General features: G+C 45.7%; 1 protein-coding gene across 1 annotated transcript in view; it reads right to left on the minus strand.

The window, feature by feature from the left end:
- The window catches only part of Itk (IL2 inducible T cell kinase), a 28,631-nt gene that overhangs the window by 1,285 nt on the left and 3,668 nt on the right, over window positions 1-23,678 (minus strand). The window contains exons 2-16 of the mRNA XM_090321298.1: window positions 21,445-21,549; window positions 19,774-19,855; window positions 18,021-18,149; window positions 15,241-15,281; window positions 14,132-14,283; window positions 11,712-11,777; window positions 10,481-10,535; window positions 7,705-7,787; window positions 6,969-7,102; window positions 6,581-6,655; window positions 5,460-5,631; window positions 4,816-5,032; window positions 3,379-3,443; window positions 3,171-3,289; window positions 772-929 (exon numbers count right to left, since the gene is read on the minus strand). Of these exons, the coding sequence (XP_090177424.1) occupies window positions 772-929; window positions 3,171-3,289; window positions 3,379-3,443; window positions 4,816-5,032; window positions 5,460-5,631; window positions 6,581-6,655; window positions 6,969-7,102; window positions 7,705-7,787; window positions 10,481-10,535; window positions 11,712-11,777; window positions 14,132-14,283; window positions 15,241-15,281; window positions 18,021-18,149; window positions 19,774-19,855; window positions 21,445-21,549 (1,653 nt within the window). The remainder of the gene's footprint in view (window positions 1-771; window positions 930-3,170; window positions 3,290-3,378; window positions 3,444-4,815; window positions 5,033-5,459; window positions 5,632-6,580; window positions 6,656-6,968; window positions 7,103-7,704; window positions 7,788-10,480; window positions 10,536-11,711; window positions 11,778-14,131; window positions 14,284-15,240; window positions 15,282-18,020; window positions 18,150-19,773; window positions 19,856-21,444; window positions 21,550-23,678) is intronic.

Below are 23,678 nucleotides of genomic sequence, written 5' to 3' on the forward strand. Positions count from 1 at the left end.
ACCAAGGAGAGACTTGGCATGGATCTCACAAAAGATGTCTAGGCTTAAGATGAGGAAAAAGGGGAATGTTGGTTGTGAAAGAAAGAAATGCATGCATGGGTAAACAGAGTATGTTAATGGACAGAAAAACTATACTCATCTCTACTCTTCCCAGCTGCGTTTTCAGAGGCAACGCTGTTTCCTGTGAAAAAAATCCCCACGAGTTATGCAGTGGGTATCGACAATCGCTGGAAAAGGCTGTGCAGAGCCCACGGGTCAGTGACAAAGAAGTCACCAAAAAGCAGTGGTGCTCAAAATGGGGGTGGTGTTGGTGAGAGGCTAAATCAGCCAGGGGTGTCGTGAGAAAAAGAAGGAAGGCCATTCTCAACAGCGTAGAAGAGTGTGAAAGAAAAAAATAATGAATCTCAACCTGGGTGGCTCACAGCTGTCATCGAAGCCACTCAGGAAGCTGAGTGAGAGCTGAGGACCGTGGTTTGAAGCCAGCCTGAGCCAAAAAAAAAAAAGTCCCTATGAGACACGTATCTCCAATGAGCCACCAGAAACCAGAAGTGGCGCTGTGGCTCAAAGTGATAGAGCACTAACCTTGAGCAAAAAGAGCTCAGGGACAGCACCCAGGCCCTGAGTTCAAGTCCCATGACAAAATAAAATAAGATAATAAAACGGAAATACTCTCAAGGTCACAGGTGGCTGTGTAATATTCCTTCACCATCCTGCAGATGGAGGCGGGTGACACAGTGCCTTCTAGTGCAGGGCAACGAGTCATCTACTGACCTCTTTCCAACAGAGATTCATGAGCTGGTAGATGGGTGGTGACGCCAGGCGGGGCTTATATAACCGAAAGCCGGTACTGATATCTTCCACCACCTCTGAGTTGCTTCGGTTTTCATAAGGGATTTTGCCTTCGCTGAAGACTTCCCACATGAGCACACCTAGAAATAAGGATGGCAAAACACACAGCTAAAGGAAAAAGTCCACCCACTGCCAACGGGGAAACTTACCTCTCCCAGACAGACTCCGGGGCCATCGTTCTTCACTACACGAGTGCAGAATCCAGCCACGACAGACTCCTTAGGCCTGGCTTATTTTTTAGTTTTCTTTCTTTACCTATTTAAAGTCCTTTTAAAGAACTGGTCATTTCCAACCTTTCCCAGTTTTTCTTGTGTTAAATATATAGTTATATAGTTATAGATAGATTCAGCATCCATAAACCCCAATCTTTTAAAAAATCTAAAGTTTTTTTGGTAAGCTGTGGGGCTTGAACTCAGAGCCTGGGTGCTGTCCCTGAGATTTTTGTTGTTGTTGTTGTTGTTTAAGGCTAGCGCTCTCCCACTTGAATTAGCTAGCTCCACTTCTGGCCTTGTAGTCATAAATTGGAGGTAAGAGTCTCAGGGGCTTTCCTGCCTCAGTTGGCTTCATATGGTGAGTCTCAGGTCTCAGTCTCCTGAGGAACTAGGATTACAGGTGTGAGCTACCGGTGCCTGCCTCTCAAATCTGAAATGTTTGTGAGTATTGACATGACACCAGAAATGGAAAAAAAATTCCCCACTATGAAACTTGATATACAAAATGACAGTTTTTTCTTAAAATGCCATTGAGCCTATGTGAACAAGGTGGTCATGAAAATGCTCGGATTTCTCTTTAGACTTGGGTCTCACCGTCAAGTTTTCCAAAGTAAGACCCCCCCCCCCCCAAATCAGCTGAATCCCAGCATCTCTGGAAGCCCCAAATGCCTGCGAGTAGCTGGAAATTCGAGTCTTGGCGATACAGAACGCTGACACCTGAAGATGGCAATGTTTTTCCTGAGGTGTCTTTACAGGGTGGGGTGTTGCTGGGAATACCTGGCTGGGAAACAACGGCTGCAGGATTGTTCTGCAGACCTTCTAAGGTATGCACAAGAGGCTTAATGTGCTCAAAACGGCTCATGAGGGCAAACCAGACAGACACATATTCATGACTGATTCTAACAGGCCGAGGCAGGTAGGGACCTCTCCACCCATCTTGGTCTCTGGGGCCCAAGTCTGTCATCCTATTTTTTCTCACCCTTTTCTTCAGGGAACCCTTTCTTACTCTATGCCATCTGTTGTCCAACTACATTCCTGGATACTGTTCAAATAACATGCCTCAGGCAAGGGCAAATTACAGCCTAACCCTCTAATTACAAAACAGAGGAGAAAATTCCCAGGCTGACGCCGTCTGTAACGGAGCAAACCCTACTCAGAGCCAAGACTAAGGTACCAGGGTGCCAAGTATCTTTGTGTGGCCCTGTACAGTAGGTCAGCTTAGACATCTACAGAGCGTTGGGCTCTTGGAAATGGATGGTGTGTGTGTGTGTGTGTGTGTGTGTGTGTGTGTGTGTGTGTGTGTTCTAGACTTGAACTCGGGGCCTGGGTGCTGCTTCTTTGTTTTGTTTCGGTTTAGTTTTTGTAGCTAGCACTCTACCACTGCAGCCACATCACCACTTCCTGGCTTTTCCTGAATAGTTTATTCTAGGAGTCTCACAGACTGTCCTGTCTGAGGCTGGCTTTGAACTTTGATCCTCAGATCTCAGCTAGGATTACAGGCCTGAGCCTCCAGCCTCCACAGCCTGTGACTCTGAATACAGTTTCTTCTCATTTCCCAAGTCCCCGCCTCCATCACCTCCTCTCGAGGTTTTCCCACACCCCATCTCCCATCTTCCCTCCTCTCCACCAAGTTAGGGTTTCGTCTTAACATAGCTTCTCCCTTCTTTGACCACATACGTTGTCAGCTTCGTCCTGTGATTCTCATGTGCCCCTCTCTGCCCCATCACTCAGCTGCAAGAGGTCAAGACGGCCTCTAATGTCTTGTGAACTATGGCAACCCCAGTGTGCAGCTGAGCCTCCCCCCCCCCCACAATTCTGGCACACAGTAGCTGGTCAGGAAATGGTTGTTGAATGATAAAGTACTCATTGAGGGTTCCGTGTAGGGGCCCCACACTGCTTTCAGAGTTCAAATCCTGACTCCTCCAGATTCTGATTTCAGAGCCACTGCTGCTAGAATCCCACATCTACTGTGGTACCAGGGACGTCCCAATTTAGAAAGGCCCCCATCCTACATGCGGGGCCTTAGTGGAATGACCTCGTCCCCCAGGGGTGCAGGCAGGTGGAGAGGTGGATCCGTGGGGTGGGGTGGGGTTTGGGGGTGTTCCTCACCAAAGGACCACACGTCTGACTTGCTGCTGTAACGGCTGAAGGAGAACACCTCGGGCGATGCCCACTTCACGGGGAATTTGGTGCCGGTGGAACTTATGTACTGGTCGTCGAGCACGAACCTGGGGAGAGCGTGGCCCAAGGAGTCAGAACCAAGGCAGGGCTCTGGCCCCACTCCTCGCACGTGGCTGCTCCCGTGTCCCCACATTACCTCGTCATCCCAAAGTCAGACACCTTGATCACCTGGTTTTCTCCCACCAAGCAGTTTCGAGCAGCCTGAAGAGGAGAGAGGAGGCGAAATACGTTGGTGGAAGGGATCACTAATGATGCCATGTGTTTTCTGTGTGTGTGTGTGTGTGTGTGTGTGTGTGTGTGTCCAGGGGTTTGAGCTCAGGGCCTGGGCACTGTTCTATGGTGTTTTATGCTCAAGGCTGGTGTTCTACCATTTGAGCCATAGCTCTACTTCCAGCTTTTTGGTGGTTAATTAAAGATAAGCACCTCTGATTCTCCCTCCCCACCTCTACCCAGGCTGCCTTCAAACCTCTGTCCTCAGATCTCAGCCTTCTGAGTAGCTGGGATGATAGGTGTGAGCCACTGGCACCCAGCTAATTACCCTATATTTTGCTTTGCTGGGTCCTGTCGTGCAAAGGCTTTGAAGAGCTGTAGAGGTATTAGTGATTAATAATCCCCTCCCCACACACATCGTGACACCTGTAAAAACCTAGTTACTCAGGAAGCCGAGGACTGGAGACATGGTTCAAAGCTAGCCAGAGAAGAAATGTTCAGAAGACTTCATCTCAAAATAACCAGTACAGAGTTTATAGATAAATATATAATATGTGATAAACAACACATATTTGCATATGTAAATATACTTGTTTATATATTTCTATAGCCTATATTATCATATATCATATATGACATATTATGTCACAGAGGTCCCTATTGGAAGAACTCTTGGAGACAAAAAGTTCCGATGACGTTCACATTTGAATGTGTAAATCATGCTACATACTGGTGGTTTATACCTGTAATCCTAGCTGCACAGGAGGCTGAGATTTGAGGATAGTGGTTCAAAGCCAGCCCTGGCAAAAAGTCCCCAGGAGACTCCTATCTCCAATTAAGCACCAGAAAACCCAAAGTGGAGCTGTGTCTCAAAGAGGTAGACAGCTAGCCTTGAGCAAAAAGAGCTCAGGGACAACACCCAGGCCCTGAGTTCAACCCCTACCACTGACTAAGAAAAAAAGAAAAGAAAAAAGAAAAGCAAGTGTAATTGCTCATGGAATCACAGACACTTCCTGGCCTGGCAGATCCACGGCCGCTGCTTTGAGCAGCAAGGTACTTATCCATTCTACTCACTTATTTGCCCGGAGGAAACTGAGGCACAGAGAGGTTAAGAAGAAGTGGCTGTTGATTCCAGTTTGCAAGAACACCATGGAATACCTGGACAGTATAAACTGGGCTAGGATTACAGCCAAGATTTGAGTCCTGAACTGCTCCTGTCCGGTCCTCCCTGAGTGGGTGGAAGGAGGGAGGTGTGGAGAGAGAAAGGGAGGCCTGCGATTGGCCATGTGTCGGGCCCTTTGCAGTCCTGGAGGCATTCCATCTCCGTGGGTCTTGCCCACGCCCCACCCCTCTAGGCCCATACCAGGTCTCTGTGGATGATGCAGGCCTTCTCCAGGTAGCTCATGCCCTCACACACGTCCTGACACATGCCCAGCAGGCTCTCGGGCCTGAAGAGTCCCCGCTGGCTGCGCAGGTAATCCGACAGGCAGCCGTGCTCCATGAACTCGAACACCAGGCAGATGGGGGCCTGCTCCAGGCACACACCGTAGAGCTGGACCAGTTTGGGATGAGAGAGCTTCCTGGAGAGAGAAAGAGAAAAGAAAAGGGCAAGGGGTGAAGAGGGCTGAATAACTGAATGTCACTTCACCTAAGGCAGGGCGTGGAGAAGAGAATCTACTTCCTTCTCTCAATAAAGCCGTGCCCATTGTAGACAGGTCTGGGGGTAGGAATAGAATGATAGAGACCAGGGTGGCTGCCATGTCAGGGGCCAGAGGAGAGAGGGATGGATGGACAGGGAGGTGGGCAGGGTCTAGACCATGGCCCGTCTTCTAGACGACCATGGTGAGGACGTCTGGTTGTTCTCTGTAATAGGAATTTGTTGCTGGGATCCGAAGAGGGGGCTGGTGTCGGAGGGGAGTTTAAAGAACCTGGCACAGAGCTCCTGGCCACCCCAACCCCTCCCCGCCACATGAGAGTGTCAAAGCAGCCCATGCTTGGGCAACTCACATCATGACTTCCGCCTCCTCCAGGAAGGCCTCCTCCGACATTGCCCCCTGCTGGATGGTCTTGATAGCCACCTTGTGTTTGTGAAGCCAGTAGCCAAGGTGGACCAGTCCAAACTGCCCGCTGCCAATCTCTTGCACAAAAGTGAGCTCTGAAGGGTGGATCTCCCACTTTCCTGGGAGGAGGGGAAGGGGGGCAGTGGAGGGGGCAGAGAGTCACAGAGAAGGCAACTGATAAAGCATGGGACAGTCAGGAATCTATATAGCCCTACCTAGGATTTTTGCCTGTGATTAACATAACTCAGCTAGAGTAAATCCTAGACTTAGAATGATCACAAACATCTTTATCCCCGAATAATAACAGAAGAGATCATATATATATACACAATATATTACAATTAATATATTACATAATCATATATAATATATATTATACTTATACATAATATGTGTATTATATTATAAATCACATATACTATATATAATATGATGCATAATGTATATGAAATATATAATATGCACATTGTATATTATATGTATATATTATATATTATTAATATATTATCTAGAGCATAATATATTAATAATATATAATCTGTATATACTATGTAATATATACATAATGTATACACATATTATATATGCATATATTATATATAATATAATGGATAAAGTATGAATATAATATTATATATACTACATATACCATATAGTATATATGTGTGTATATTATATATATTATATATATATATATCCACCTCAGTTCCATACTTGATCTTGTTCTAGTGATCTGTGAAGCCTGGCCTTCTGGCCTTACAGTAAACCCTCTTGAATTTGCTCTAGACCTCCTGAGGACATGAGTTTTACCCCAATTTTTAAATATTTCTCTTTTTTTTTTTGCCAGTCCTAAGACTTGAACTCAGGGCCTGAGCACTGTCCTTGGGCTTTCTCAAGGATAGCGCTGCTGCTGGTAGACTTGAGCCTCAGCACCACTTCCAGCTTTTTTTCTATGCATGTGGTACCAAGGAATCGAACCCGGGTCTTCATGCATTCTAGGCAAGCACTCTAACCACTAGGCCAAACTTCCGGCCCCCCAATTTTTAAATACTTCTGATAAGGCCTTACCATATCTCAAGCCTGCCGTGACTGGGGCTTTCTGCCTCCAGGAACATACTGGATACCGGAGCCGGGTGACCAAGCCTGGGTTAATTAAAAAGCCCAAGGCAGTGATTAGAGTTTCACCATAGCAACTGTCTACCTGAGAGCGTCAGATGCAGAAGCTGCTTTTACTCTGTTAGACAAGATACCCCAAAGTTCAGTCACTGCCATTGCTCCCCTGAGCCGTGGGGAGCTGTGTGAACTTGAGGACCACCCCCGCACAGTTCACCGATGGAGCACGAGTGAGGGGATACCCATCCTTCTGTTTGCACAGTGAGCCACTCTGATGCCTGCTTCTCACTCTTTGAATGTTGCTTGCTAGGCTCCTCCTCTGGCCTTATCCCTGGGAACTCACCTCCTCCGTTGTGCTGGTGGTATTTGATGAGGAGGGGGATGGAGTCGAACACGTACTTTTCAGCCACGTAGTAGCGCTTGGGGTTGTCATTTGTTTCTTTGATGTGATAATGCTTTATGCAGGGGTTGTTCTCGCTTTAAGCAAAGAATGCACAGACGTAATAAGGGTTAGGAGGCCGTGCTGGGCTGTGACCCTATCTCCCAGCTGTGTACTGTCTCTCTGTTGGGGCTCTGGGGTGTACGGCAGGTGTGTAGTAGAACGGTGTGGGGTAGTCTGCGCAGGTGCCTGCGTGCTCAGGGTCTGGGGACGCCTGTGTCATGTGGGTTGCATTTTCCTTCCAGGAGTCTGGTCAGCGCCATTGATTTAAATCCACATAACCAGCCTTGGGCCTGGGAGTTAGTTATCCCTCAGCTTCTTTTTGTTCAGTTCTACCCATTGAGACACATTAGCACATCCGGTTTTTTCTGACTAGTTTATTGGATATTTAAGAGTCTCTCACGGACTTTCTTGCCCAAACTGGCTTCAAACCATGACCCTCGGATCTCAGCCTCTTCAGTAGCTTGGATTATAGGCGTTAGCCTCCAGCGTCCAGCCTCTGAGCCTTGATCTTCTGAGTACACAGGGGACCTCACACCCCTCTAAGGAGTCTCTGCCTGCTGCACAATTGTCTTTGATGTGCATATCCCATCACTAAGAGAAAGCCCCCCTCCTCCCCTTAGCCCTGTCACCACCCTACCTGACAATGGCCTTAGTGAACACAGATACTGTGTATGTGCCTGGAGTCCTGGAGTCTCGGACCATGAAGGCTCCTTCTTTGTCCTAGGTAGAAAGACGAGAAGGTTGGTGAGTTCAGTGGGAAAGCCAGGCTTGCAAACCCAGCTTTGCCTTCTTGCTTGTGGACAGGGGGAGATCTTCCTAACAGGGCAGACTTTCAGTAACAATGGTTACCATTTCGTTACCTCACTCAAGAAGAGCTCCTCTGTGGTTCTTGGATGGCTCAGGGCTGAGATTAATCACGAGTAAAAATAGACAAATCATAGCCTCTCAGAAGTCACCATGTGCCATTGTACAGAGATTTCCCAACCCTCACTCCAAGATTGCAGTTCTAGACATTCTGATTTCATATTACAGCAAAGAAGCTGAGTACCAGGGAGCTTCATGGCTTTTCCATAGCCCACGACCAGCAAGTAGTAGAGCTCTGTGTGCATGTGTGTGCGTGTGTGTGTGTGTGTGTGTGTGTGTGTGTGTGTGTGAAACTCATTTCCACTTCTGCTCCCTGATGCTTTATTTAATGGATGCTGGAAGCCATTTCTGTAGCATCTTTGATGATACTTTATCTTGAAAAAAAGTATAAAGTAGGGGCCGGGAGTTTGGCCTAGTGGTTAAAGTGCTTGCCTAGCATTCACGAAGACCCGGGTTCGATTCCTCGGTACCACATATATAGCAAAAAGCCAGAAGTGGTGCTGTGGCTCAAGTGGTAGAGCCCTATCCTTGAGAAAATCCAGGGACAGTGCTCAGGCCCTGACCTCATGCCCAGGACTGGCAAAAAAAAAAAAACTATAAAGTGGTACACAGAAGTGAATAAGCAAGGCTCTTGTGTGAAGTTAAGACCCATTGAAAGAAAAAAAGGAAGAGTATCGCAGATGGAGGAAGATGTGATGGGATAGTAGAAAAGCAAGCACAGAGAAGCAGAAAGGTCATGCCAAGAAAGGTAGGAAAACAGTCCCCACTTTCAGCCCTGGCTCTCAGGGTTGATGGAAAACCAGAAGTCTTAACCATAAGATTAGGGTGACAGCTGAGGCACGAACAGACTGAAGAGAAGTCCACAGTTCTCACAAGTTCTCAGGGGCCAGAGTTAGTGCCAACTGAACAGAGGGCCTAGAACTAAATCCACACAAGGTGCCAAAAACATGCTGGAGGAAAGTCTCTTGAACAAATGGGAGAAGTGGATATCCACATGTAGAAGACTGGAAACTAGGTCAGTCTCTCTCTCTCTCTCATCTCATGCAAACATCAACTTAGAATGGATCATGGTTTGCCCGGAAGACCTAGAACTTCCAGTCCATTAGAGGAAAACATTTGGAAACACTTCACAAATTGCAGGCATAGGCAATCATTTCCTGAATTGGCTTTCAATTTATCATGAAGTAACAGGAGGAACCTACAAATGGGAGTGAGTTTTTAGAAAAAGAAACAATGGCCAGAGTAGAGAGACAGCATACCAAATGGGAAGAAATCTTTACCAGCTGTTTATCCAGAAAGGGATTCATATCTGGAATATAATAATAGCTCAAAATATTAACCACCAGAACAATAATCCAATCAGTCCATGGCAAAGAAACTGGCTAGTTCTCAAAAGAAGTACAGATGACTAATAAATACATGAAGAAATGTTGGCTATCTTAGCCATAAAGGAAATTAAAATCAAAATGGCATTGAGAGTCCATTATCTCACCCTTGTCAGAATGGCTATTATTCAGAACACAGAGACACAGAGACACACAGACACACAGACACACACACACACACACACACACACACACACACACATACACACACACACGCATGTACACATGCACACATGCACGTACACATACACACACACACAAACACACACACACACACACACACACACACACACACACACAGTTGGTCTTAGTTTAGTCTCTCCTAGCTCTTCCACATTTATCTGGTTTCCCAGTAAAGGCCCTGGGCCATATTCACTAGTTTCACATTGCCAGGAGCTGACATCTTGAGGGTAAGGTGAGGGGATCCACCCCCTTCCTTGGGTCACACAATTATCTTGACCAACTGAGGCCCAGAGGAGGGCCAGGGGCCCTCAATGTCACACAGAATGGAATGGAAACTGAACCACCATGCTCTCCCCATTCTTCTCCCCACTTAACCTTGACACCCCTGGTTAAGATCAGGGTCAGGACACAAATTGTATCATCTCAGAAAAATGTCTACGGAGGCAAAGCAAGTTAAAGCAGGCACTTCACTTCCTCTCGATACGTAGCCCAGGGAGGCAGCCTCTGACCAGCTCACATCAGACAGAGAAGCCGGCCAGGCAGAGCAGCCTTGATGGCTGCTCAAAGCCCAGGGCCTGGGACCTCCATGGCTTTCAGAAATCCCTTACTTTATTCAAGACCAGGACTCCAACTCAGTATCTGATGCTTTCGTTCATTGTTAATCTATTGTATGGGCTTACCCACAGTCTAGCTGAGGAAACCACAATTACTATTATTTTTTTCTGGTGCCTGTCTGGGGCTTTCACTCAGGCCCTCAGCGTTTTTTTTCTCAAGGCTAATACTCTTCGAATTGAGCCACGGGACCCCTTCCAGTTTTCTAGTGGTTCATTGGAGATGAATCTCTCAGACTTTCCTCCCCAGGCTGGCTTTGAACTGTGATCCTCAGATTTCAGCCTCCTGAGTAGCTAGGATTACAGGTGTGAGCCACTGGGCCCAGCTGCCATTGACTTTTAAGTCCACTGACACACTAAGGAGACTTACTGTTTCCAAAAGAAGTTTTTCAGCTTTGTCTCGACTGATGCTCTTGTTGTACCATCTGAAAGCAGGAAAAGATTAGGCATCAGTGGCACTAAAAAAAAATAACTCATTATTGGATTATGAAAGATAATTCTAGAAAATCATATGTTCACTTCCTGTTTCTAACCCATACTTTCAAACTCAAAGGTGAACACGTGACCCATTTCTAGGCAAGAACAATGTTTACTTGGAGAGAAAGAAACAAAAAAAGCAAAACACTGATCCTTGTTGAGGCTGGGTGGGTTTTTTTTTTGGTGGGGGGTGGAATGGGGTGTTTATGATATTATTCTCTCACTTTTGTGCATGCTGGCCATTTTCCACAGTCGCATTTTAGAACCTATTTATTTTCCTCTCTGTTTCATAAGCCAGTGGGTGGTTTTAAGTAAAAGGATGTTAAAGCATTTATAAAAAAGTTAGCACCAACCAGCTAGGCGCCACCGTTCTCATCATTGTTTCATTTTCTCAGCCTGCAGTTGCCCACGGTCCAATCGTGACTCCAAAATATTGCATGGAAAACTCATGGGGTTTTAGATGAGGCACTTCTTTGGATATCATGATGAAGCATCATGCAATCTGCCCAGGCACATCATGTGATTCATGGCATGGTTGTTGGTCATGGGGCTTGAACTCTGGGCCTGGGCGCTGTCCCTGAGCTCTTCAGCTCAATCAGTGCTAGCGCTCTACCACTTTGAACTACAGCGCCACTTCTGGTTTTCTGGTGGTTAACTGGAGGGAAAAGCCTCACATACTTTCATGCTCAGTCTGGCTTTGGACCTCGATCCTCAGATCTCAGCCTCGTGAGTAGCAGGATGACCAGCGTGAGCCAGCAGCGCCTGGCAATTCATTGTGTTTTGTATAACACAGGCAATGTAGTGTATGATACCTGTTCATTAGTCACTGAGCAGCTGACTCCCTATGGCTGTGTGTGTATGTGTGTGTGTGTGTGTGTGTGTGTGTGTGTGTGTGTGTGTGTGTGTGCAACTTGCCTTATTTTACCTGATGATACCCCAAAGTGCAAGAGTCATTATAATGGTCACTTTATCTATCAACAAGTTACTCTTGGGGTTGGAGGCATGGTCCAGTTGGTAGAGGGCCAGCCCGTGAAAGTGTCAGGTACCAAGTTTGAGTTCTGGTCTTGGACTAAGGGAGTATTTCTTACTATCCCACTTTTCAGACAATAATCAAAATATCTTACGCATAGGTGTTCAGGTTGTTTGGAGATTTTTCCACCAAATAACTGCTTGGTACATATCCTTCGTGCCTGGGTAAAGGGAAATTTGTGTTTAGACTCATATAAATCTAACTTTCATGTCTACATTGTGTAGAGCCACTCTACTAAAAGTCCTCTACAAAGGAGACTGTCTCACGTTATTTGGCAGTTATGTTAGGTCATTTTAAAAATCTTAGGATAAATTGTTAAAAGTAACATCTGCTCTCGTTCAAAGCAATAGCTTTCACCGTGAAAAGAGCAAATCTAATCAATAACAAATGGCTATTAATATTTCAAAGGTTTGGTTTCCCTTATTGTGACATTTCCTCTACTGCAATCAATCAATCAATCAATCAATAAATGGTTAGTGTATTCATTCCCTACTTCCTATAAAGAAACTTCTTTTTGTATGTGCAATAGTCAGAGTTTTCTCCCCCATCCCCATTGTATACCACTTATAGTCAGACAGCCAAAATAATTAAAATATTAAAAGAGTGACTTTTTAACCACAGGTCTTAAAATATACTCCCAGTTGGTATTGTAGGCTTTTAAACTCAAGGCTTCTCTGAGTTTCTGTAGATGCATGTACAATGGAGATTGATGGTTTTGTCTTCTCTTTCTTTTCCCTTTTCTTTCCCTGCCCACTCTCTGAAAAGTTTACTGATAGCCTGAGAAGAATTTGTATTTGGCAAGCGTTGTGAGGAAGTTATCTATCAAAATGAAGCTATCATATACTTTGACTCAACATTTCCATAGTTAGAAATGTGAGGCACGTATATACGTATTCCAAAGACTGCCAAGATCATACATAATGCAGGGTCTTTCTTCATTGCAGTCTTATTTAAAATAATGAAGAAAAAGAATAACCCAGGGATGAAACGTCTTGCCAGGAAGGATTATTTAAATACAGTTCAAGCATATATTCTAATATTATGCTATCCTTTTTATTTTAAATAAAGAGGTAGGTGTATGTATGTGTACCATGTTGGGAAAAAAAACACGTATCTATGGCATAGCAACCAAGGTTAAAAAAGGGCAAAGTACAGAATGAATCATCTTAGCACATAAATAAAGGACTCATTTTCTTGCTTAGGAAATACGGCAGATTATAAATGATTTTAGAATTGGTGTGGGTGCAAATACAGGGTGACTTATTTTTCATATATGTATATATATAGCCATCTACATGTATCTTTGTAACTAGTTTCCTCTTTCCCTCCCTCCCTTCCTGCCTTCCTTCCTCCCTCTCTTGTGCTTAGATCAAGTCCAAGGCTATAACCCAGAGTCTGCAAAAAGGGAATTTTTTTTCAGATATTTAAATTAATAATCTCATCCCTGGAAACATTTGCTACTAACCTGTAAGAATGTTAGTCCTGGTGTTTACAAAATACTGGGAATAATGTAAATGCCTACCAAGGAAATTTGATACACTGATGTGCTGATTTATGCAATCACTGAATTTATAATCTGGAAGATATTTCAGGTATGGTTCAATACCTGTCATATTGGAAAAGGAGAGGGAAACCTTATATACCTAAAGTTATAAACATCCCGGCCCACTCTGAAGGTTAATGACAAGAATTTCTGCATCTCAAAGATCCCACCAGTGGGGTCAAGCAGCATTTGTAAAACTTTGATTTCCTCACGAATCATTTAGATGGCTACCCTCACAAACCAAGTGTTTGGTCTTTGTATGTGTGTTGTGGGGGCGGGGGGTGGGTAGCTTTTCAGTATGGAACCACCAAGATGCCCTTCTTTTTTATTTGTCTGTTGTAGGGCTTGAACTCAGGGCCTGGATGCTGTCCCTGAACATTTTTTTTCTTTTCCTTTCTTCTTTTCTTTTTGTCAGTCCTGGGGCTTGAACTCTAAGCCTGGGGGTTGTTCCTGAGCTCTTCAGCTCATGGTTAGTGCCCTACCACATTAAGCCACAGCCCCACTTTCAGTGTTTGATTGGTTAATTAGAGATAAGTGTCTCACAGGGACTTTTCTGCCCTGGTTGGCTTTGAACCACGATCTTGAGGTCTTAGCCTCCTGAGGACCTACAATAACAGGTGCCTGCCACTAGCATCCAGCCCTCCACACATAGATGTGCCTTTAGCAAGTGTTAGACACTCACGAACCACCGTGCTTTGCAAAATAAGGTACCAGTCTCTCAACTCAAAGAGGGTAGTAGAGAAATCCAGGGGATTTTTGGGGGGCGAGGAGTTTAGGGCTGGGAGCAGTCAAGATGGGGTACAGGCAGGCAAAAGGAAAGCCTGCTACCACCCCCTTCTTCCTTCCTCTCTGCTCCCCTTGCTTAACTCCACGAGGCAATCAGTCTGAGAGAGATGGAGAAAATATCCCCCCCCCTTCCACCCCATTTCTTTGCTTCCCACAGAATCTCGAGACACCTGGAGATGTCTTACCCATTCTGGTCTTGAACTCGCCACCAGTGGATCTCAGTACTGTCCAGAAGGAAATACTCTGCATCACACTGCAGTGAGAGCTCCTGGGGGTCGCTGGTTTGGTAGTCATACAAGGCAATCAGCAGGGTTTCTTTAGGTTCCTGAAGTGACCGCTGAGGGGAGAGACCACAGGCGCTGAGCAGAGGGACAAAGCAGGTGAAGAGCAGGACGAGCTCAGCAAGCTCCCGAGCTGCAACTTGCTCCTGCGGCTACATCAGGCCATTGACAAGGAAGCTAAGGACAAATGGGGAGACAGAGGGTGGGGGAAGGCAGCTGTGGTATTCAGTGTATAGATGTGAACATGGAACCAGGTAACTTGAGGGGAAATGGGGAGACGGGAGTGATGGGAGAGACAGATGGACAGGGCGATGCTGATGGAGCTTCAGTGCACTCAGGAATCAATGGGCTGAATTGAAACTCCTTTGTGCAACTACTGAACGATAAGAGCAACAACAACGACAGCAGTAATAAATACAACTTATGTAAAGCACACAGTTTTTAAAAGAACCAAAGGTGTTCTAAGTGGTGTAATTTTTCATGCAATGCGTGTGTGTGTGTGTGTGTGTGTGTGTGTGTGTGTGTACTGGGGCTTGAGCTTAGGGCCTGGGTGCTGTCCCTGTTTCTTTTGCACAAGGCCTAGAACTCTCTCACTTGAGCCACAGCTCCACTTCTGGCTTTTTTGGTGGTTAACTGGAGCTGAGAGTCTCACAGATTTCCCTGCCTGGGCTGGCTTCGAATGGTGATTCTCAGCCCTCAGCTTCCTTAAGGAGCTTGGATGATAAGCGTAAGCCACTGGGAGATGCTGGGTTTTGACAGGGCTGGTAGACGTGTGGAAGGGCTTTGACATACACAGAATTATTAAATGTACGTCTCCAAAGTGCTTGCATGCTGAGGAATAAATTACCAGAAGGTAGAGACGTAGCTGCCGTGAGCCCCTATCATGCAGAGACCCACAAAACAACCCAAGAACTGGACGTTTTGAGCACAACCCATTCCCAGCTGCCAAGAGCAGGCAGATGCCCACCCACCTGCAGCCCCGCCATGCCTGCCCAGACCCCACCCTTGCTCACCCTGTTGTCTTCTGGAGTGGGAGGAAGAGGCTTCTTTGAAGCTAAAACAAGAAAAACAGAAGAAGGTGAGCAAGAACACCCCAGCCTTCCAGAGAAAGGGGGCCCAAAGAGAACAATCAAAACAAAAGGGGTTGGGGTGGGGCACAAGGGAGAGACACAGAGAAACCAGAATCCTTCTGCTTGGGCAAAGCCCATCTTTCACTCCCTGCCCACTCCACACCCTCAAGTGGCTGGTTTCCAATTCACTTTTCTAGAAGATACCAGAAACTTCCAGAAAGTCAGTATTTGGGGTTCTTTCCTTTTATAATCCCAAGAGAAGGTGTTTAGGGGAGGAAGTGAGACTTGGAACCCTTCCTTGCAGGTAGAGAGACTTCCAGGAACATATTTGTCAATGACTGAACCTAAAGGAGGGTAGGTCCAACTCAGGAAGTGACTCATTGGCTTTCTGGCCCTGCTGTGGGCTGGAGGAGGGGGAAGAAGGGGTAGGAGGGTATTAGGTTCCTTTTTGGGTGGACTGGAATCTGTGTGAGGTTGCCTGAGGTACCTGGATGGATGGTCTTGCAAACTTCCCCAAACTATACATCCAACCAATATCCATCCACCCATCCATCCACCCACCCATCCACCCAACCATCCATCCACCCACCTGCCCACCCATCCAGTCATCTACCCACCCACCTGCCCACCCATCCATCCATCCATCCATCCACCCACCCACCTACCCATCCATCCACCCACCTGCCCATCCATCCATCCATCCATCCATCCACCCATCCATCCTTCCATCTACTCACCCTGCCTACCCTTCCTTTTCTTCCACCCACCCATCTTTCCCTCCTCTCATCCATCCATCCATCCATCCCTCTATTTCCATCTCCCTGTACTCCTTGTTCTTTCTTCTCCCTCTTTTGCTTTCTCCTTTTCCTCTTCTCTCGACTCCTTCTCTTGGTCTGCATAGCTTACTATAGCTCCAAACCTCTCTCTCTCTCTCTGCTGTCTTTCTCTCTCTGTCTCTTTCTCATTCTTCTTTCTCTCTCCCCATATGCACAGCTACTGCTGCAGCTCTGTCTCAGACCTCAGATTCTTTTATCCACAAGCAATAAAGACTGTATATTACATATTGTGTAAATTATATACTATATATTGTATGATATACATATATGATGCATATAGTACATAGCATATACAATATTCAGTTATATTGTATTCAATATATAAAATATGATATATTATATACAATATAATATATACATGTATAACATGTAATATATATTATATATAGCCACACAGCAAGCAGATGGGATTAGGACTCAAATCACATTTTCTTTTTTTCCCTCCAAAGCCTGTATTCATAGACTGGGTGCTGTCAATATACCCAAACCCAGGAAGGAGCCTCGGAGCTTTTCTCCTCCACGGGTCACCAAGTGTTGTGTTTCTCAAGGGCTCTGCTGCCAATCCTGTCAAGACCATGGGCTGGCTTATTTAACCAGGCCCAAAGAGGGTAGAGTGTAATTCAGGTGGAGCCTGAACAGGAGACATAGTGGCTCACAGGCAGCACAGTGTCCACGTGGAAGTGTCGCGTGTTGTGAGACCCCAAGGTCACGGGAGAAGAGCTGGTCAGGATGAGCTTCCCCCTACCAGAGAGGGCAGCTACAAAGAGAGCAGGAACAGAGCCCTGCATCCCACAGAAGAATGGCTTTAACCCCGGGGTGGGGGAGAAGAGCCAACGGAAACACATACAGAAGAGTTCACACCAGAGTGGGGGGGGACAAGATTCATTTCACCTTGGGCCTCTGACATCTCCCCCACCATTTGTTTTAGAGATGAGGCCATTTGGGGTCTCCACTCGGCAAGGTGCTGAGGGCAACCGGAGACCACCACTCTGGTTTTGGGGAGGGCTTTCTCTCATGGAGACAAGCCAAGGCCATGGCTACATCCTACTCAGTTCTACCCAAGCAAACTTCCCATGTCTTTCTCATTAGACCCCAGCTCTCATGAATAGCGTTAAAGGGGGCTAAGGTGCAGGGTGGCTGGCTTCTGCAGCTTGGTAAATGTCACTCATTGGGCCCACCTTGAAGGATTTGCTCTCCCAAGGCGGAAGGTGAGAAGTGGTGGGTTTTTTTTTAAGTGAGTCTATGGGGTGGTGACTCAGGAAGCCACGGAAAACCCAGCCACGTGTTACATCCGCCTTGAGTGGTGGGTGTGAAACATCATGTTCAGGGCACAAAAGAAACCCACAGAGGAGAAAAGTCACCATGGTGGCAGAGGCTGAGGGGAGAGGAAAATGGCGGGACGATGGAATGGCCTTGAGCAACTTGCCTTCTACCCCACCGGGAACAAGGGCACTGTGTGCCTGAAGGCGCATTAGGCTTGGTGCTGTGCGTTGCTGGAGGGTCTTAGGCCCCTAAGTCATCATCACCTAAGAGAAATTAACAAGCAGTCCCCTCGCTAGGGTCATCGGAGCCTTTGGTGATGAAGGCCCATCAAACAAACTTGGTTTGTTCTTATGTGATGTGCATGCTATGGACACATTTTTCTCTGGAGGTTGTGAAGGCCAAGACCAAGTTGAAGAAGTCTCTGTGCATATAAATCTCCTAGGGACTCTCACACTGTTCTGCAGAAGAGATCTAGGGGAGAACCAGTGGTATTGCCCTTTTGGACGGGTGATATGAAAGGTGCTGGTCGGAGCCTAGCTGGGGTTAAGGGTGTACTGTCCCACACATCATGGCATGGGCCTTTTTCTCCTCCTAGTTCTTGAGAATGGATATCACCTGTCCTACCATTCTTTGTTGGATCATAGTGGGTACAGCCGGCCGCGAGCTTCTCCATCTGGGAACAGCATCGCCACCTCCCGTCCATCCAGAAATTGGGGTGATATTTGGATACCAGCATGTTATTGTTCCTCGTTTCTGAAAAATGGTTGGTACCCACAGAAGAAGCATGTTTTCCAGGTTAGTCTATTGAAGAAACATCAGTTTTATAAGTCCTCTAAGACTGAACTCTTTTGCATGGCTGGACTAGTACCCAGAATACTCAAAAGAACAACAAAAAAAAGGCAGGTTATTGCATGATGCTAGTTACTAAGGGTGTGTTTTGGTTGGTCCTGGGGCTTGAACTCAGGGCAGGGTGCTGTCCCTTAGCTTTTTTGCTCAATATGATGCCTTACCATTTGAGCTATAGCTCTACTTCTGGATTTTTGGTAGTTAATTGGAGATAAGTGTCTCATGAACTTTCCTTCCCAGGCTGACTTTGAACCATGATCCTCAGATCTCAGACTCCTCAGTAGCTAAAATTACAGGCTGGAGCCACCAGCACCTGACTTCACATTTGTTTTTTTGTTTTGTTTTGTTTTTGCCAGTCCTGGGGACTGAACTCTGGGCCTGAGCACGGACCTTGGGCTTTCCTCAAGGCTAGAGCTCTACCACTCGAGCCACAGTACCAGTTCTGGCTTTTCTATATATGTGGTACCAAGGAATCGAACCTGGGTCTTCGTGCATGCTAGGCAAGCACTCTACCACTAGGCCAAACTCCCGGCCCTCCACATTTGTATTTTTATCTCTATTTTTCAGACAGAGGAATCGTGGATCCAGAGATAGTAAGAGTCAGGCATATTCTCAGTCTCGTAGCTTCTTAAGAGCACATTATTTGAACCCAGATCTTCTGACCAATCAGATGCTTCAGGCTACAGGATAATAATCTCCATCAAGTGATATGCTGGGGAGTAAAAAGTATACTAAGTGCCTTATCTATCTTAAGTCATAACTACACGATAGTTATCCACGTAACTGAGGACATGGCAATGCACAAAGGTCAAAGCACTTGGCCAACATTTCATCCACATTAGCCAAGGGCAACGCTGGCTGGTTTGTCATTCCATGGAATTAAACACTAACCTGGTTCTAAAAGAAACTTCCAGAGAGGTGAGGATTCAGAAATGGCCAGCTAATGACTATTGTTACAGCATTAATTTCATTTGTCCCTGGGGTGGATATGACTTTCTCCCTTCTTCCTTCCTTAACAGATGGGAAAATGGAAGCTCAAAGCAGTTAAGAATCTGCCAGTCAGCATGTAGCAAACGGCAGAGCCAGGCTTCAAACTGCAGTGAGCCAAGACACCCCATTCTTTCTCATCACTACACAAGCAGTTGATAAACTGGTCAAGAGGCAAATCAAGAAAGTTTTTGAAATGGACCACTTAAAAATGAAAATCTAAAAAAATGAAAATGGGCTGAGATTTGAGGACTGAAGTTCAAAACCTGTCTGGGCAGATAAATTCCTAGGACTTCTAAGTTGCTTATCTCCAATGAACTAGCAAAAAGCCCAAGTGGTTGACATGGTGGAGCATCAACCAGTTTTCATAAAGAAAAGATGAGGAACCCAGACCCTGAAGTGTATTGATGGTTCCTTTCTGAGCCATTGGGAGCGTTCACAAAAGGGAGAGATGTTTGCCATTGGTTTCCCCTCCCAATCCCCTCCCTCCTCTCATGGACCCCAGTGTCTGTTGTAGGACTGAGGGGCTCGGTGATTTCATTACCTTCTTTGAGAGCCAGCACCCAGCGTTGCCGGCTCTCACGATCTGGAGCGAACACATACAGGAGATAGTTGTCATGTACAACCTGGAAACATACACAGAGCACACAAGAGTTGAATAGACTTTCCTGTCAGGCTGGCGTCTCACCATGATCCTCAGATCTCAGCGTCCTGGGTAGCTGGGATTACAGCTGTAAGCCACTAGTACTTGACTCACCTATTTTTCACCTTAAATTTTCAGTGGTTTAAACACACACACACACACACACACACACACACACACACACACACACACACATCTTTTAGGTAAATGAATATCTTCTTAGATGACATATGTATTCAAGATTTTTTTTAAAGTCTTGTTTTACATAGTCAAAGACTTGAAAGAAGTTCCCAAAATAGAATTTCCACCCACCTTTTCCCGGTGATAACATCTTGCATAACACTAGCATGCTTTCTCTCTCTCTCCCTCTCCCTCCCCGCCCTCTCTCTCAGAGTTATTTTCCAGGTAAGGGCTTATTTTTTGCCCTAACTGGCCTGGTCTGTGACTTGGCCCTATGTCACCTGAGTTAATGATCATTGGGCCACTATACAGGTCCATTGTTTGAGATGGAGTCTCATGAATCTTTATGCTCAGGATGGGTTCTAGCTCCATTCTCTAATCTCTGCCTCCCAAGAAGACAGGCTATAAGGCTTGGACCATGTGCTTATTATTACTACTACTGGTCAAGGGGCTTGAACTCTGGGCCTGGGTGCTGTCCTTGAGCTTCTTTTTCTCAAGGTGAGTGCTCCACCACTTGAGCCGTAGCACCATTTCTGGCTTCTTTGAGTAGTTTATTTGTCGCTGTATCACCTTCTTCAGAGCAGAATATTCCATGGGCCGGGAGTTTGGCCTAGTGGTAAAGTACTTGCCTAGCATGCACGAAAGACCTAGGTTCGATTCCTCAGTACCACATACATAGGAAAATCCAGAAGTGGTGCTGTGGCTCAGCTGGTAGAGTTCTAGCCTTGAGAAAGCCCAAGGACAGAGGCCAGGCCTTGAGTTCAAGTCCTGGGACTGATAAAAAAAAAAAGTGGACTATTTCATTGGTGCCAATGGCTCATGCCTTTAATCCTAGCTTCTCAGGAGGCTAAGACCTGAGGATCAAGGTTCAAAGCCAGCCTGGAGAGGAAAGTCCACAGCAAGCACCCACAGGCTTTGTGCAGTAAGACACGATGACATGGTCTACACGTGCTGTCTAAGAAACTAGCACTGGTTACAGCCACTGTTGAGCAGTGTCATGTACCAATGAGATGGAATTTTAATAACATCTAGTTGGAAGCAATTCACGTTTAAATGAAAACGTTGCCACATGGCTGGCTGGCTACTGTGTTGGATAGTGAACCATCTCCAGATCGTTCACAGACGGTAAGACTTCAGAAACTCCTGAATTCCAGAAAGGAATCCTTTCTGACCAAGGATTCCCATCTTTTGTCCCAAGCTGGACACATAATGTGGTGAATAAGCGCTTGTGTTTAGCTTTGGTTGCATGAATCAATGAGTGAGTGAATGAATGAATTCAAGTCACACTCGGGAGGAATGACATGGGTGCTTTCTCACGGGCTGGGTCTGAGGTCTCAGGCTGGCCGGAGGGGTCTCTTTCTCTCCCTCTCCCACAATGGCGGAGGGACTCACCTGGAACGGGTATTTGTAGTGACACGGGATGCTGATGTCACTCCTGACAATCTCCACACACTTGATCCGGGACAGTTCGATGGAGCCTTTCAGTGTACGCTTCTTCTGTGGGGAGAAGAGGAGGTTGTGGGGACATTTTGAACACTGTGTGGTCTGTTTCTAATTACTGAGCAACACCTCCACCCCCCCCGCCCCCCCCCCTCCGCCAGTGCTGTGGGGACAGTGACAATTAGCAGCTAACGATGAGAAGTACAGAATAGAGCAAGTCAGTCCCCTCCCTGTACAAGGATGCTGTCACGGGCCTGTCCGTGGCAGAAATGCAGCTCAGGCCTGCCCTGGATGTTGGGGTACAGAAGCCCCTGTCTCCTCTGTATCTGACTTCTTCTCTTTCCTTTTTCTTTTTCCTTTTTTTTTTTTTGTGTCAGTTGTGGAGCTCAGTTTCTTGAGCCACCAGCGCCCAGCTCTGTATCTGACTCCGTCTAGTTCCCCGAAGCCTTACAGTTGTAACTCCTGTCTGTGCTCCGTAAAAGGATCCTGCCTCTACTTCCCGTTTTCTTCTCTCCCCATTAAATCTTACTGGTCCAGTGATTCATGATTCTTTCTTGTTTTTTTTTTTAAATCTTCTTTTTTCTATTGAGGTCTCTTTGACCCAAGGAGATCTATTTCCATGTCTTAATATGGAAATGAGCTAAATCCTATTCTTACCATCACCACTTCGAAAAATGTGTTTGGGTGGAAAAAAATTAATATTTAGCTTCCAGAATACAGAAACATTTCAGAGAAATTGTGTGATACCAATTTGTGTATGTTTTTGAGGTAACGTTTGCATGATCAGCAGCTCATAACTACACAAGCACTGCTTTTGTAGATGGACTGCATTAAAATTTTAAGTAAAGAATTCTACATTGTCCAAAATGTAATGTTCTTATCACCGGACTTATGTAACTGTAACCCCTCTGTATATCACCTTTATAATCATAAAAAACATTTTTTTAAATGTCACATTGTGAATTCTGTTCAGTGTATGACAGTTTATGCACATTTACTAGATAAAATTGAAAAGAAAGAATATTTACAAATTATTTGTACTGAAACCAATGTCCATAAAAAAAAGACAGTCCAACAGGGGAAGGATCAAAATAATAAAAATATAGCAGCTGTTTTAGTAAACCGTATAGCACCAGCATAAGTCAATCCTTTGTCTTTCTTTTCTTTCTTTTGTTGGTGCTACTACTGGGACTTGAACTCAAGGCATGAGTGCTGTCCCTGAGTGTTTTCATTCAATGCTGGCCCTCTGTGGTCTCATTTCTGGCTTTTGGTAGTAAATTGTAGTTAAGGCTTTCCTGCTCTTGGCTTTGAACTGTGATGCTCAGATCTCAGCCTCCTCCCTAGCTAGGATGACAGGTGTGGAGCCATTCGTAGCTGACATTTTACAGTTTATTTTTTTGGAAGCTCGACAGATTTTCCAAACAACAAACAACTCCCTGCTGTTGTCACCAATTTATAATGGTGTGGCATGTAATCCATTTCTAAGGGAGTTTGACCTTGGAAAATAGATCCCAGAAAAGAAAATTATTCACAGGCCAGAAGTTTGGCCTAGTGGTAGAGTGCTTGTCTAGAATGCACGAAGTCCCAAAAACCCGGTGTTCCTTGGTACCACATACATAGAAAAAAGCTGGAAGTGGTGCTGTGGCTCAAGTGGTAGAGTTCTAACCTTGAGAAAAGTCCAAGGACAGTGCTCAGGCCATGAGTTTAAGCCATGGTGAAGAAAAAAAAAAGAAAGAAAAAGAAAAAAGAAAATCACTCACCTAACAAGACAGGTTCAGACTCTAAGGGAAGCCAGTGATGGAAATGTTTGTAGAGGACAGAAGCCTTTCATAGGTGCCTAGAATTAGGCCACCATTGAGAACGACTTTTAACTCAACTGTGGAACCAATTGCAAAACCTATCCTTATGCCTCTTCCTTTGCAAAATGGTAAAAAAAATATGCACAGGGCACAGGAGAGGTGAGTTTCAGAGGTTTTTGTCTATTAGCTTTGTGACCTCTGAGAGCCTGTAGGTTTTTGGAAACTGAGGGAAGATTAACTGCAAAGAACCTAATTTTATAAATGCAAAAGGGGAGGGGGAGGAAAAGAAGCTGAGAGCCAAAAGGGGCTCTCCCAGGTCCATGAAATATATAGTCTATGTCAGTGTCCCCACAGGAGTACAACTAGCCACAGAGGAGGAGGGACGTC

The sequence above is a fragment of the Megascapheus bottae genome, chromosome 29, assembly GCF_031878675.1.
Source record: "Megascapheus bottae isolate mThoBot1 chromosome 29, mThoBot2.hap1, whole genome shotgun sequence".
In the NCBI taxonomy this organism is placed as follows: domain Eukaryota; kingdom Metazoa; phylum Chordata; class Mammalia; order Rodentia; family Geomyidae; genus Megascapheus; species Megascapheus bottae.